The sequence below is a fragment of the Falco punctatus genome (genome assembly GCF_963210335.1).
Source record: "Falco punctatus genome assembly, chromosome: 6".
Classification (NCBI taxonomy): Eukaryota; Metazoa; Chordata; class Aves; order Falconiformes; family Falconidae; genus Falco; species Falco punctatus.
Window position 1 is genome coordinate 45,929,307 of NC_137585.1, and position 14,342 is coordinate 45,943,648.

The 14,342-nt window shown below is 35.5% G+C and overlaps 1 protein-coding gene across 1 annotated transcript in view; it reads left to right on the plus strand.

The window, feature by feature from the left end:
* CFAP54 (cilia and flagella associated protein 54) overlaps positions 1 to 14,342 on the plus strand; it is a 147,876-nt gene that overhangs the window by 58,123 nt on the left and 75,411 nt on the right. Inside the window, exons 21-28 of the mRNA XM_080392625.1 lie at positions 113 to 260; positions 1,023 to 1,100; positions 1,182 to 1,303; positions 4,213 to 4,386; positions 7,493 to 7,585; positions 10,010 to 10,195; positions 11,216 to 11,358; positions 13,945 to 14,092. Coding sequence (XP_080248751.1) covers positions 113 to 260; positions 1,023 to 1,100; positions 1,182 to 1,303; positions 4,213 to 4,386; positions 7,493 to 7,585; positions 10,010 to 10,195; positions 11,216 to 11,358; positions 13,945 to 14,092 — 1,092 coding nt within the window. The remainder of the gene's footprint in view (positions 1 to 112; positions 261 to 1,022; positions 1,101 to 1,181; positions 1,304 to 4,212; positions 4,387 to 7,492; positions 7,586 to 10,009; positions 10,196 to 11,215; positions 11,359 to 13,944; positions 14,093 to 14,342) is intronic.

The window sequence follows — 14,342 nt, forward strand, 5'->3', positions numbered from 1 at the left end:
AATTTCAGTGTTTTGTCAATTTACTGAAATAATAATATCAATATCAAGATAAATGCAGTAAGCTAAGTCATAAAAGTTTGTGTTTGCTTAATTGCCATTTCCTATTTATTAGGTGGACTCAAATGATCAGGATTTGAATTCTCTTTTGGGATGTGGTAATGATAACACAGGAACAGGTGATGTTTTTTTAATGGATTTACATTTGGAGCTTATTCAGGCCCAGCATCGAGTAGCTGTGAAACTTCTTAAAATGATAAAAGGTAGGTTTCAGTAAAGCTAAATGATCTTCATATCTTGATTAGAGTTCTCTGTTAACATATGATGTAATACTAAGAAATAAAGGAGTACCTACTTTCTGAAGAGGAGCTGATGTTGGGCAGTTTCTATGCCACCTACAGATTGAAATAATGTACTGAATTTGCAGAATTTAGATTTACTGCATGATATGAATCTCTAACGTCTACTCAACCAATGTAAGTTAAACTTTGCTAACAAGTACTGGATTGGATTCTTAGACAGTTTTTTTTGGTGGTGTTTATAATATTAACAGTATCAGTAAGGGAGAATTGGGGGATGCTCTACAGTATTTTTTTTCCCTGTAATTCTAATTTTCTTTCTAGAGAATGATGAGTATTTTATTCAGTGCTCTTTGTAATCCAGATTTCTACAGTCCGCAGATATCCCGCACTTGCCAAATGCTGTCTGGAAAAACTCTACTTGGTCTCCCATTCTTGTTTTTTTTTTTTTTTTTTTAAAGTAAAAGCTAGTATGAGTTTGACACTGCAGAGTTCCCCTGTGCACTGCTCCCTAAAATCAAATAAGATTACTCTTTTCCTGTGATGTTAGTATAGCTACTAAAGATGTTAAAACATGAGGGTGGAATATTCTTTGTGGCATGAACCAAACAAAAGAACATGAGATGGAGCAGAACTTTACTACAAAACTACATATTTACCCCCCTTACTGAAATTTTCTCAGTACCACTATTAGAATGAGTAACTCAAGATTTCCTTCCCACATAGGTGCTCAAAAGGATGATGAAAGTGTTAAGTCTAGCAAGTCTCATGTGAAGAATATTAAAGATTTCTGTTATTTAACAGGTAAGGCTTATTATAAGATTTTAGAAGTATAATAAATTACTGCTGCTGTTTTATAAATGTCTTAAAATATCTGTTTTACAGAGGCATTTATAATGGGAAAAATAAAAAAGAATAAGCTATACAAAGCAATATTTTTGATGCAAAAGGCTGCACAGAAGTTCCCTAAAGAGTTAACCACTTCTTCCCAAAGGCAGCTACTGGAGGTAATAAAATAATATCTTATAGTAGAAATTCTTTATCATTATTACAGTTTTTCATGTCCTGTATTATTATGACTTTGATTACTCCTTCTTATAAAAAGAAGAAAAATGGAAGGAACTCGAGGGACAATGGGTGTTTTTAATTTCTGTTGTCAAAATTTCCCTGAGAAGTTTCATTATGGTGAAAGAATGAAGTGACTTAAAGTAAGGAAAGAGCACATCCCCAAATTCTGTGCACACATGCAGATTGCAGGAAACATGAAAGAAGATACAATCTTTCTTTCTACACTTAACCACCTAGACTTTGCAATTATGAACCTATACCCTGCCAAAATGTCAGGCAGGTTTCCTTCTCCCCATTGCAACCTTCAACATCCTTCTTTTTCCAAGATCTATAAGCTGTCTTAGATTACTTCAGTGATGATGACATGGACTTTATTTTATTAATGTTAAATAAACAGTTTAGAAGTTGGAGATTTTGGAATTTACTGAGGCTGAAAGTCAGTTCTTCATGGGGTCATTTCAAAGTCTTTTGAAATCAGTGGAAGTCTTTCCGTTGAGCTTTGTACCAGCATCTCTCCATGAAAATTGCCTTCTCATCAGTGGGGCATAAAATTTATTTATAGCCTGTGCAACAGATAACAGAATCTGCAAGTCTTACTATATAATATATGAAAAAGTATTTTAAACAAGAAGTTGCTAGATAGTGTTTTTCTTTTAAGTACTACAAATTTGGGAGCAGGATAATTAACACACACGTCAGAAGAATGCAAAAACCAGATAGATATACACTAAAAATCTCTCTCATATATTTGTAAAATATATGGAATTTATGAATAGAAGATGTAGTGATATGATATGAAATTTGTAACTAGTCACCAGTGAGGCTTTACAAGCAATTCCCAAGAAATATGTGGTTATCTCAAACAAACATTTGCAAAGGCCTTGTAGTGAACTTCAGTATATTTTACTTCTGTGCACTTTTCACTGAGAAACATGTAGGTAAAAAAATACAATATATTTGTAGCCAGTTGCCAGAAAATGCCAGAATTAACTTTGCCTGGACAAAGTTTGCATGATTTTCTTTGATATTTGTGCTATGATGAAATATGTAATTATATGCTCAATTAATTTTCCTCCTTGTGGTGGATGGTGCTCACTTCATGAATAGCAAAACCATACCTTTATTTTCATGCTTCTCTGTAGAGGATTTTGCCTTTTGTATCGTAGACCATCCAAGACGTCTATATAGAACCGCTCATACCTTCCAGTCTTTTCTACTGTACTCAGCACAATATGAGATAAATCTGTTTTTATTACACTGCAAAATAGGAAAGTGGTTTATTTGTTTGGAAAACATAGAAATAACCTTTTCTCATGCAGTAAACCACGAGGCAGCTTCTGAGTCATGTGTATACTCAAATGTGTCACACTGCTTAACTGCTTTAGCTACTGTGTACCCATCACATCATATACATATCACAGTACAGCTTACCATAAAGAAGTAAAATTTTTGAAGAAGCAATGAAGTTTCTTAATTATCAATTGCAAAAGCTGAATGGTTGTGTGAGGGAAAGAGTCAGTCCATATCTTGCTTTTTTACTTATATCCTTCCTTAAACATTTATTATTAGGGTGGATACAACCTTAATATAAAGGGGGAGGAAGTTGAGTGAAGTGAGGGGCTGTGCAAATGATTAGCTATGTGATGTGATTAAGGCTCTATTAAATCTTAACTCCCCATTTCACTGTAAATCTATGGCTGTTTTTTTGGTCATTTTTGGACATGAGATACAAGGCTTATTCAATCTGTGGTCTGACCTGGTATTGTTCTTATAGCCTTATAAATGTATGAGGACAGAAACAAGGAATTGTTAAGGTGCAAGATTATAGGATTGTCACTGAATAACCAATAACTTCAGATTTTCTTTCTCAGTTTATCTTTCAGACTCAGTTCAGCCTAAATCCTTGGTCCCGTGTATGGTACTAAAAGGCTTAAAATAAAAACCCTGGTTGTAGAAATGTGTGATCTATCTTCTCCCCAAAGAATGTAATTTCTCCAAGGCATCCTTGATCTCTTCATCTCTGGGAGCTGCCTTTTTTTGTTTTGGTTTGCACTGCACAGCTCCCACAAATAAAGATTTAAAAGTACTAAGTTCTTAGTATTAAATTTCCAAGTTAAGTTTCCCTTATCCTGACAATGCAAACAAAGTAAAGAAACCTATCAATTTGCCATTCTGTCCAGTAAGAAAAAAATGTACTCTGATCTCCAACCAAATGTCCACATAATCACTATGTGCAGGAGGCCTCCACATTTTTTTTGAAGACATTTATTAGACTGTTAGTTAGCTCTCAGCTTTCTTCAGCTAACCAAGGGAAGTGTCTTAGCCCTACTTTTCTGGGCCTGCACTCTCCTCCATTTTCTTTATTTCTGGACTGTATTTACTTCCTCAATTTCTGGAGTACAGAAAATCAGTCTAATCACTTCCACAGCTCCTTCAGAAAGTCCAGGGATTATGTCTCCAGCTCTCTCCTAAATAAGAGCTGGTATCTTTTTTGTTTCTTGTTGGAGCTAATCACTGGTTGACACTAATTGCTAATTAACATTATTTGTGGTCACTTTCTTTTTTCCTATAGGTTCTTCCAAAACAGGTTATGCATCAGCCCTGCCTCTTTCATATGCAACCCTGCATTCTCTTTATTGTACATTGTGAAATTAATCAGTATATGTAAGGCTTACACAAAGTACCATTCAACCTGATTTAGGATGTAAGATGATATGAAAATCTAGAAATGTTTTCTACATAGCAGTGGATTTTTTAATGATCATTTTGAAAACTGTTTAAAAGTGTTAAATCTATCTGATTGTTATGTTTTAAAAGTTTTCCCCTTTTGTTTTAATTTAAATCATAGGAAGCACTAACTTTAATTGAGCAAGTTGAAGCTGAACAAAGAGCGTTGTATCATAGTCTCAAAGAAACTATGAGCAGCAAGAAAAAAAGCAGAACTCCTCCTCCTCCACTATTACTTTCTAGATCACATTGCTCCATGACTTTTAAACCAGCCCCATTCTCTTCAGATGTTCAGGTAATGTTTTTCATGATGACTGCATAAGAAATAACTAAACAATACATGAGGGAGAAAAAGTTGTTTCAACAGTGCTAATACCATCACAGTTTGTTTTGTTGTTCTTGAGAAGATTATGTGATTCTGACTTGTGTTGTTCCCCCCATGCTCTGTGAGTCAGTTGTGACTCACTGTTTTGATCTTCACATTTGCATGAAAATTTCTTAATCTCATGCATCATGTTCCTTGGTGCTTCTGTCATGTAACACTTATTCTACTTGTCAAAATCTCATTCTCTCACTTTTAGTCTGACATAGTTACCTTCTAAAGACATGTGAAGCTGTTGCATCATGTGATGCAAGAAAGTACCACACTGAAGTAAGTCTCTGTTAATGAAGTGCTGAAGTGCCATAATTCAGGTGGAAAAAGTGACCTTCTGTTGGACATGTAGAATCACAGAACTATTCAGATCATAAAGGGGTTTAGGAGAGGTCTCTAGTCCCACCTTCTCCTCAAAGTAGGGTTGGCTGTGAGATTAGACCAGGTTGCTTAGGGCATTATCCAGTCACCTCTAAAAACCTCCAAGGACAGAGACTGAACAGCTTCTCTGGACAACCTGTTCATGGAGAAAACATTTATCCTTATGTACAGTTGGAATCTTTCTTGCTTCAATTTAGGTCTATTGTTTTTTGTACCCTTACCATGCACTACTGGGAAAAGCCTGGCTACATCTTCTTCATCACTTGCTTGCAGGCACTCAAGGGCTCCTGGTAGGTCCCCTGAAGCTACCTCTTCTCCAGGAAGAATAAGCCCATCTTGCTCAGCCTTTTCTCAAAGTGCTAGTGCTCCATCATGGTGGTCCTTTGCTGTAATGACTCTGGTTGCTCTGGTTGTTCAACATTTCTTGTTAGAATGATGGGGACAGGAGTGAAACTGGCCGTGGTATCTAGATGTAGTCTAATGAGTGCTGAGCAGAGGGGGATAATCACATTCCTCAGTCTCCTAACTGTATGTCTGTCAGTACAGTTCAAGATGCTTTCAGGCTGCTTTGCTGCTGTGGCACACCACTGGCTTATGCTCAGCTTGCTGTCTAACATGTCCCCCAGATCATTTAAGTGCTGTTTCCCAGCCCATCAGTCCCCAGCCTATATCCTTGCAAGGGATTCTTCCTTCCCAGGTGTAAAACTTCACATTTGTCCTGTCCTTGTTAAATTTCATGAGGTTCCTGTCGCGCATTCCTCTGGGCTCTCTGGGTCCCTCTGAATAGCAATCCTGCCCTCAGTGATATCAATCTTTTCCCTCAATTTGGCATCATCTTCAAATCTAGTGCTCACTTTTTCTCTCGGGTTATTGCTAAAGATATTGAACAGGATAGTCCCCTACAGTAGTCCACTTGTTACCACCCTCCAGGTAGAGTATGAACCATTAACAACTAGTCTCTGAGCCTGACCTTCCAACCATTGTTTTACCCGTTTATCTGTTCACACCCCCATACTGTATCATCCTAACTTGGATGTAAGACTACTGGGAGACAGTGCTGAAAAAAAAAAAGCCTTCCTAAGGTCAAGATAAATGACATATACTCCTCTCCCCTCCTCTGCAAATCAAGTAATTTTGTCACAGAGGCCAATCATGATGATGAGTCATGTTTTTTCCCTGGGTAAATCCTTGCTGACTGTTCCAAATCACCTTATTCTCCTTCATAGTCCAGAAAGGGTTGAAACAGGTTGAAGTATGAAAAACTCACTAGCCACAGTTTTCTAAAGAGACAAATTTTCATAATGATTTAGCAAACTTCTTCAAATTAACAATGTGTATAAAACCAGTAGGAACTCAAATCTTACTAATAGTGGTAAGAATTTTTCTGTGAACAATTGTTTTATAACTTGCAGTTTTATTTCACTTCGATTAGTTAATTTCAAAGAAATGAATTTGGAAAAGTTTTTCCTTTTTATCCCTAATGAACATAAAATTAAAAAAAACCCCTCTTTAAAGTCTGGTAGCTCATCTGTTAACACTTCTTTTTGTTCGATACAGGGGAGTGAATGTAAAACAGTGGGCCACTAGATGGCGCAACATGATTATTAGTCTTCTAATTTAAGCCCAGATACTCTGTTGAGCAGATGTGAAAGGCATTTTTATCGAAGAACTTACTAACTGGAAATGGATACTAAGGCTTTAATTAGACGTATATAGTTCTTGTACTAGAAGTCAATCTCTAAAACTTCCCGATCTTAAAGTTGCTCATTTCCTGAAAATAATCACCTCTATTTCAGTATCTCTTTCTGAAAAACAGTCAGAACTCATTGCAAGGCAAATCATGTGTATTATACAAGAAAAATTAACATTTGTTTAATGTTAAAAAATGACCTCACCTGCAAAACCTCAGGTCTATTTAAATGTCTACTGAAAGTAAATAGTACAGTTTTTAGAACTTCATCAGATGCATAACTTACTGAAATCATCTGCCCAGTTCTACAGAGATGAAATCAAAATTAGTTCCCATGTTTGATCTCACTGGACACAACCAAGCACTGATTCAGGACTGCATACTCACATTCCTCCTTGGTTAAATATATTAAGAAGTATAGATAATATGCTCAATGAGATTATCAGCAGCTTGAGAGTATTAAAAAAAATAAATGGATTTAAATAGAAAATAAGAACATGGCTTGTTTAGAAGATATTACTGCATTATTTCATATTTGTGTTTTTGTTGCCTGCTTTTAAGGATCTTTCCTCAAGTAGTGTACTGAATCAGAACATGTCAGCTTTAGAAGGGTACTGTTGGCAAGGATCACATAATAGATTGAGATGGCTTTAAATCTACAGGATGGCCTATAGAGTTTATGTTTTGGGATAAGTTTGAGGTACAGGGTAAGTCAATGTAGGAGATAGAATAATGAAGAATCATTTGCTTTTATTGCTATTTTAGTATATCTAGTTCTCCAGCTAAATCAATTAATTAATGTTTCTAGTGCAGTTAGACTATACATTTTATAACTAAGGTTGGTTTGTTTTTTTTTTTCCACAGAGACTGTTTTTACAAAACTAGTTAACTCTACATTAGGCAAAAGTTAGAAATACTGTTATATATCAACTAATTTTGTTCTCATTTTCTTCAAAGGTTTCATGGTACAGTATTTTGGGCTCTGTAGCAGGAGGAAGTAATATGAAAGTAAGGTTAAAACACAATAAACTTCCAAATGCAGGAGAAGAGGTAAGACAGAGGTAAAACTCCTTTAGATCATTCTCTCTTCTTTTAAAAAAAACCCAGCTTTCTAAATGTATACATCTAACCTCTTTTTTTAATCAGGTAACTGGCCAATCCTTTGACAAACCTTTTGATTTCTATTTTAAGCAATTGAAATTTTGCTAGGCTGAAGGGATACCAAAACAAAAAAAAAGTTCTAGGAACCTGTTCAGGATAGTGAATTAAATGATACAAAACCTTCATATTAGACAAGTCTTTGTCCCATCTGTTATAACTCTGTTTTTTGAGTGACATCTAAGAAATACAGAAGGAAGATAAAGTATATAATGTATTTATAGAGTGTGCCCTAGACACTTCTGTTTCCAGGGATTCAAAAAAAGAGAAATTCTAAACAGGTAAAAATTTTTTCTTAATTGTATAACTTCTATTGGCTATTTCTTCTTAACAAGGCCTTGGCTTACTTAATTCTGGCAACATGATGATATAACTTCTTCAATAACCTTTGTGTTCAGACATGATTGAACTTCTAGGTTCATGCTCTTTCCCTTTGGTGCTGTGAACATGTGGTGTGACAAATCATCCCACAAAACTTTGATTACTTATGATTGATCATCTGACTGTCAGTGCTCTTTTACATTACTTCTTCATTGCAATTTGATGTTTATTTTCTTAATTTGTTTTGCATTTTTTGTTTTGTGTTAGTGTAGTTTTTTTTCCTTTAGATTACACTTTGATGTTCTTGCATAGACTGAGAGAGTTCTGGTTTATACTTGCTTTTGCATGCTGTTGCATTGTCCACCTGAATGACGACTGTGATTCATCATCCAAATACTCTTAATTTTGAGTTCAAAGAATGGGACAAAAAAGCTTCATCACATCATATTTGCTTCAGCAAATTTGACTGTTATCTCAGACCTGAGTGATCATTTTTATATCTGGAAATCTTCTTGAAGAGTTCTGTTCTTTGCAGGGCAGGTCTCTGTTTTGCAGTGTTGCAGAATAATGATCTCAACCTCTTTTGCCTAATATTTCAAGCTTTCCTGGTTTTGTGACCAAGCTCTATACTAACATTTACAGACTTGTATTTGGTGATGGAGGGGAAATCTTTCCCTTTGTGCCTGTTGTCCTATACCCTCCCCAAAAAGGAAAGTGTATAAAAAGAGAAGGTGTGTGTAGCTACTGGCAATAGAGGTTTTGATGTTATTGTCTATATTATTGTTATCAAATCCAGAGAATCAAGCTTCCTGCGATGTCCAGTGAGCTAGTTTCAGTATTCTGTACTGCTCCAGGTAAATTAAGTATTTCATTTGAGACTTTTACTTCACTGCTAGCTGTTCTTTCTTTGAACTTGCTGCAATCCATCCAAGCCACTGACTGTCTTAGCTCTGGCAGGCACTAGAGGTGCACAGACCTGAGGTTAACCCATATGCCTTAGCAGTGGAACTTCTTGTTGCTTTAGGATATGCTTTTGCAAATGCTGATCTGCAGACAAAGTCACTATCTACCTGCTTCATGGAAAAGGTTTAGAATTCTTGGTGGTGTAATGATCTATCAACTTGCAACATGAGAAAAGCTTGCTCTAAAGGGATACTACAGACTGTCTTACACTAATTTCTGGTCCAATGGTTCAGGATTCACCCCCAGCATTTGATGGGATTTCTGTTGTTCAGAGGTCTCCTAATGAAGGCCAGACAGTATTTGTATAACAGCACTATGTTGATGCTACATTCGGATGGTCTCATTTCTCATGGTGTGCTTCAGTCACTGTGTCAGTTGTTTGTTGCTTCAAGACCATAAAACTTTCCTTTATATAAGTTGTCCTGGTTATGGAGAGGAAGGTGGAAAAGCCTGTTAGGAGCGAGTCGCAATGTTAAAGTGCAGGTGGACAATTACTTGAAGGAAATATGAAGAGAAGATCTTGAAAATATGTTGTTTGTTTCACAAACTTCAAAGTCCTTTTAATGATGCTGAAAGGACCCGAGACATCCTCTGCCCATATCTAATACATGCATGTGGCATGTGTGGAGGAGAGCCATATGCTCTTTCTCAGGAAGCAGAACTCAGGGCTAGAATGTTTCCAGCTCAATGACTGCAAGCACGTGCACTCATGGTGTGAATATAGAAATGGACAAAAATGTCTTAGAGAAACTCCAGGTCCTGGTGCTTAACTGTACTCTTAGGTTATGTGCTCTGTATACTCAACTGCATTCCAGAGAAAGCTGATACATTTTTTCCCCTGTCATTTCATTGTTTTCTCATTGTCTTCAAGAACCTAATACCATGTGGAAACATGACGTGTCTGTTAATCTAGGTTGTACTTTGATTGTATCCAACACCATTAAATAATTTATTGAACAGTAAAAGTTTAGAGTTTGAGATTTGTTTTTGATATGTATAGTGGGTGTAAGTGGAAAATATTTTTATTGATAGATACCAGCTGATGGGAAAAGCCTCTTGGAAATACAAGGCTTAGATCCCAATGAGAAATACGTATTTGCAGTCGCAGCATATTCTTCTGATGGAAAACTTATTGGTGATGCCATTGGGGAAACAACTAAGCCAATCCTTGCTTATCCACCTCTTTCTGCTACTACTGTTCGAGCCTATCTCATTGAGGTAGGATTAGAGTCTTGAATAATAAATGCATAATTTAATTTGCTTGTAATTATTTGTTTTCACTGGTAGCTCTAAAACTTCTGGTAAAACCTCAAGATTTTCTTGCCAAAAGCTTGACAAGCACAAATCACAATTGTAACATAAAAAATGGTATATTTGAGTAACTCAATTCTTAATTCAAAATTACTGGAAATTCCAGTTTAAGGGAAAAGATGTCTCTTAGCTAGTTTTTTTTATTCCTGTTCCTGTTTTTCAGTCTGCATTTAGGTTCTTTCTTCTGTTTTATAATTTATTATTTCATTTTTGTGATTGAAACCAAGTGCTGGAAATCATCTTATTAGTCATTACAGTATGGGATGAAAAATGTGATTGAACTTGACAGGTATCAAATCCAACCATTTTTATATTGAAATTATTTTCGTAGTGTCTTGTGGAAAACCACAAAGGCTCTCTCAGACCTTTATCATAATTTTTGGTATTCTTAAAAAGAAAATTTAAAACAGATTGTGGCATGGAAAAAAGTCAAATTGTCTAGTCCTGTAAATTAGATAATGGGCAACAGTTAGAAAATTTTCTAAAATATTCCAGAGTAAGGGATATCCACATGAATTTATACCTATTTGTGTGTGGCTCCATCTATATCTTGTTATCCAGAGCAGTAGGGCATTCTGCAGTATTAGTAAAATGAACCTAGATGAAACAATATGCCTTCAAAAACTGCAGTACAATACCTGTAAATTATTCCACAAAGGGCTGCTAGATCCTTGGTTAACAGTCAAGAAGCTCTTCTGCCTTCTCTGATGCTAATTCTGAAGGCAAACTAATACTAGTAGAATCAGATTGCTACTACATTTGTTTTATTCAAATATGTTAGAATATTCTTACAGAAATTGTAAATATACATGTTGGGGGAGAGTTTTAAAACTTTTCTTTGTACCATAATCATGTTTGTCTTGGTTATTTGATGAACATGGAAACCTGATAATTTTTTTGTTGTTTTTTTTTTTTGGTTTTTTGTAGGTGGCCTATCAGACTGGCAACTATACATTAGCCAGAGAAGCATTTTCACCAATGTGGGATTATTTTGTTTCAAATTCTTCTCCACTGTCTGCCAATGCAGCTGTTATTTCTGCAAGCAGTAATTTGACTATATCTGAAAACAGGTAACTGGCAAAACCAAAGTAGCAGTTAATTATAGATGTGCACATTTTATTTTGAAGAGTACCAGGCTGTGAAATTTTGTTCAGACTTCTGATATGAAAAACATTCTGGAAAAAAAAAAGGTGTGAAATGTGTTATAAAAATGTAGTGTTTTATAATTAGCAGAGGATTTTTATTATATATGGAACTGCTAACATTTACATACCTAATTCTTTATAATGATTGTTTTCTTAAGATAATTGGAAAACATTTATGAAGTGGCTATTAATTCAGTGTGATGCATTTTCACATGCAAAATATGTAATATGCACTGGGTTCTTGACTTTCGATTAAGGGAGCAGTAAAGTTCAGAAATTGTGAAAATGTTGTCAAGAACACCACCCAAAAGGGGTAAATTCTTGCTAATTTTGTTTTGTGGAGGCTAGATAATCTGCCAATAATCTTTGAATATACTGAAGTGCTTTAGGAGATATATTTAAAATTAATTAATTTTTAAGTAAATTTCAAATATTCAACCATAATATTATAGGTTTTTCATGATGACAAAGCCCAGTTAAAAATTTTGCAGTTACATTCACTGAAATTAAATAGAACCAAATGCAAACCCAATTGAAATCCTAATTAATTCCCAGATAAAAGAAAGAGATGTGTATGAAATCATAGACATGAAATACTGTAATAAAAAAATAGTTTTAAATGTTAGTCAACTGCTTACAATTTGATAATGAATTAACATCCAATAAAACTGAACGCAAATCATCATCTTCACTTGTGTGGAATTCTCTTTAGACTAGTTCTTTCATCTCCATTTCAGTCTGACAGACTGGCTTAGTCTTGAAACCGTGGTGACAAGAAGCAACCTTATTGCCTGTGTGTTAATAGTTCCTGAATGTTTCAAGAATTAAAGAAGAAATAAATAAAGATATTTGTTTCAAGAAATAGATATTAGGGGGATTTCCTAAAAGTTTTGTCAGAATGCTTCCATTTCCACTTTACAGACAGAACGACCAGTAATCAGCTATTCTAAGACATAATGTAACTAGCATTTTCTCCAGATTGTTTTGATACACTTGCATCAGAGCCAGTGTTTTTTTCCATGGCAGTGCTGTTTGGGTGCAAGCAGATAATGTAGGCTTGTGTGTGCTTTGAATCCTGTAGGAGAGAGTAATGTGTCTAAGCATACTTGTTATTTGAGGCTCAGCCAGACTACTGGTATGTCTCTTGTATGTCCTTCAGGTGCCACCCTGTGTCTGATACTAGGCATACAAATTTACCAAAGGTCTTGATGTTAGATGCCATAAGAGCATTTGGGATTTACAGGCAGCCTGTGGACTGCATTGATGCACACAGATAATCACTAGACATCCTATTTCATGATGATGTGGATATTTTAAATCTATCACTGGCCTAGGCAACAAAGCAGGAATGCAAGTCTGGCCATTGTGGTTTTTTTGGCAATTGTTTTTCACTAATATTTTTTCCTGATCAGTTCTTCTCCTTCCACTCCCCCTCCCCCTCGCCCCCCCCCCCCCCCCCCCCCCCGATACATACAGCTGCAGAAATAACATGATGTGAATTAAGCTACTTTCAGATACGTCAAACGAAGACAGAAAATTTTAAATAGCTGTGCAAAGCAGTTTCAGGGTTTTTGCTTTTTTGACAGTGATGTCCAAGCCTAATTCCGCGCCACCCCCCTCCCCCCCCCCGCATTTAATATAGAAGATTCTCAAAGCTGCAGTATCAGACCTGAAATAAAGAGGTTTCAGTTTTACTGATCGGTAGTTAAGAAATTAGATGGACTAGCTTGAAAGTGCATAGGACTTAACGATACAGTAGAGGGAGCTGGAAGGAAAGGAAACCTGTTTCCAGCCAGAAGCGCTGCTGATATCTTGGTAATGTCAAGTATGTGAATGTGTCTATTTGATCTTCCTTCTTGAGTTTGAGTCTCTTTTAGGAAATACAATCGAGGAGGAGGAATTTATTTATTATACTTCAAAATAATAGGATTTTTCCTGTAACAACAATAAAATAATAATTACAAAAAAAACACACCCACCAAAGACAAATGCCCCCTACCCCCAGGGAAGGCAAAAAAAGTCCAACAAAAAAGCAAGCAGAAGAGAGATTCTTTTGAAACTTGTAATACAAGACATCAGTGATGAAAAGGAGTCTGTTACTAACACCTAGTAATGGACTTCACAACTGCATGCGTCATTGTCAGAATACAGAAAAATAATGTGTAAAAGGAGTCATTAAAATACATAAGCTTTATCATCCCAAGTTTTAAAAATGTTCAAAGTAAATTTCACTGGATTGGATGAAACAACTAAGGAAAAGCTCTTTTAGGATAGTAGAAGGTGGATAACAATTTGAAAAGAAGTCTTATCCCTTTTATTTATTTTTTTGTTAGAAATTTTAAATGCTTTTTTTCAGTTTTGCATATAAATCTTCTTTCCAGAAGTAGCTACAGTAATCCTTTTTTTCTGTAATTTTAAAATTAAAGAATGCATTTTAATATAATGCAATTTCAGGCATGTGATATCTGAATCATCATTAACATGCTTTTACTGTGCTTTTTTGTTTTGTAGGTTACGTTTTGAAGCTCTGTCTCGAACTTCTCCTATTACCTTGCACCTCTTTCTAAGGAATATATTTGCTGTCTGTGACATTAATGTCATGGAAGGAGCACTCTTCTGTGATTCCGTCTGTTCCAACAAGATACTTTATAAGGACCAAGTATGTGTGGCTTAAAATAATATACTGGATTTGATTTTACTTTTTGATCAGCTTTATTTCATCATCACAAGATAAATGTTGCAATGTACTAAGCCTGTTTACAGAATACTGCATTTTCTGTGAGTCATCTGGTCTTCCTTTCTGAAGTATTTTAGTTGCTGTTGGTTATTTTGCATCCTGGTGGAAAGATGTTTCTGAATGAGTTTTTGCCTAATCCAAAGTCCACCAATTCTAACTGAGGAAGGATTTT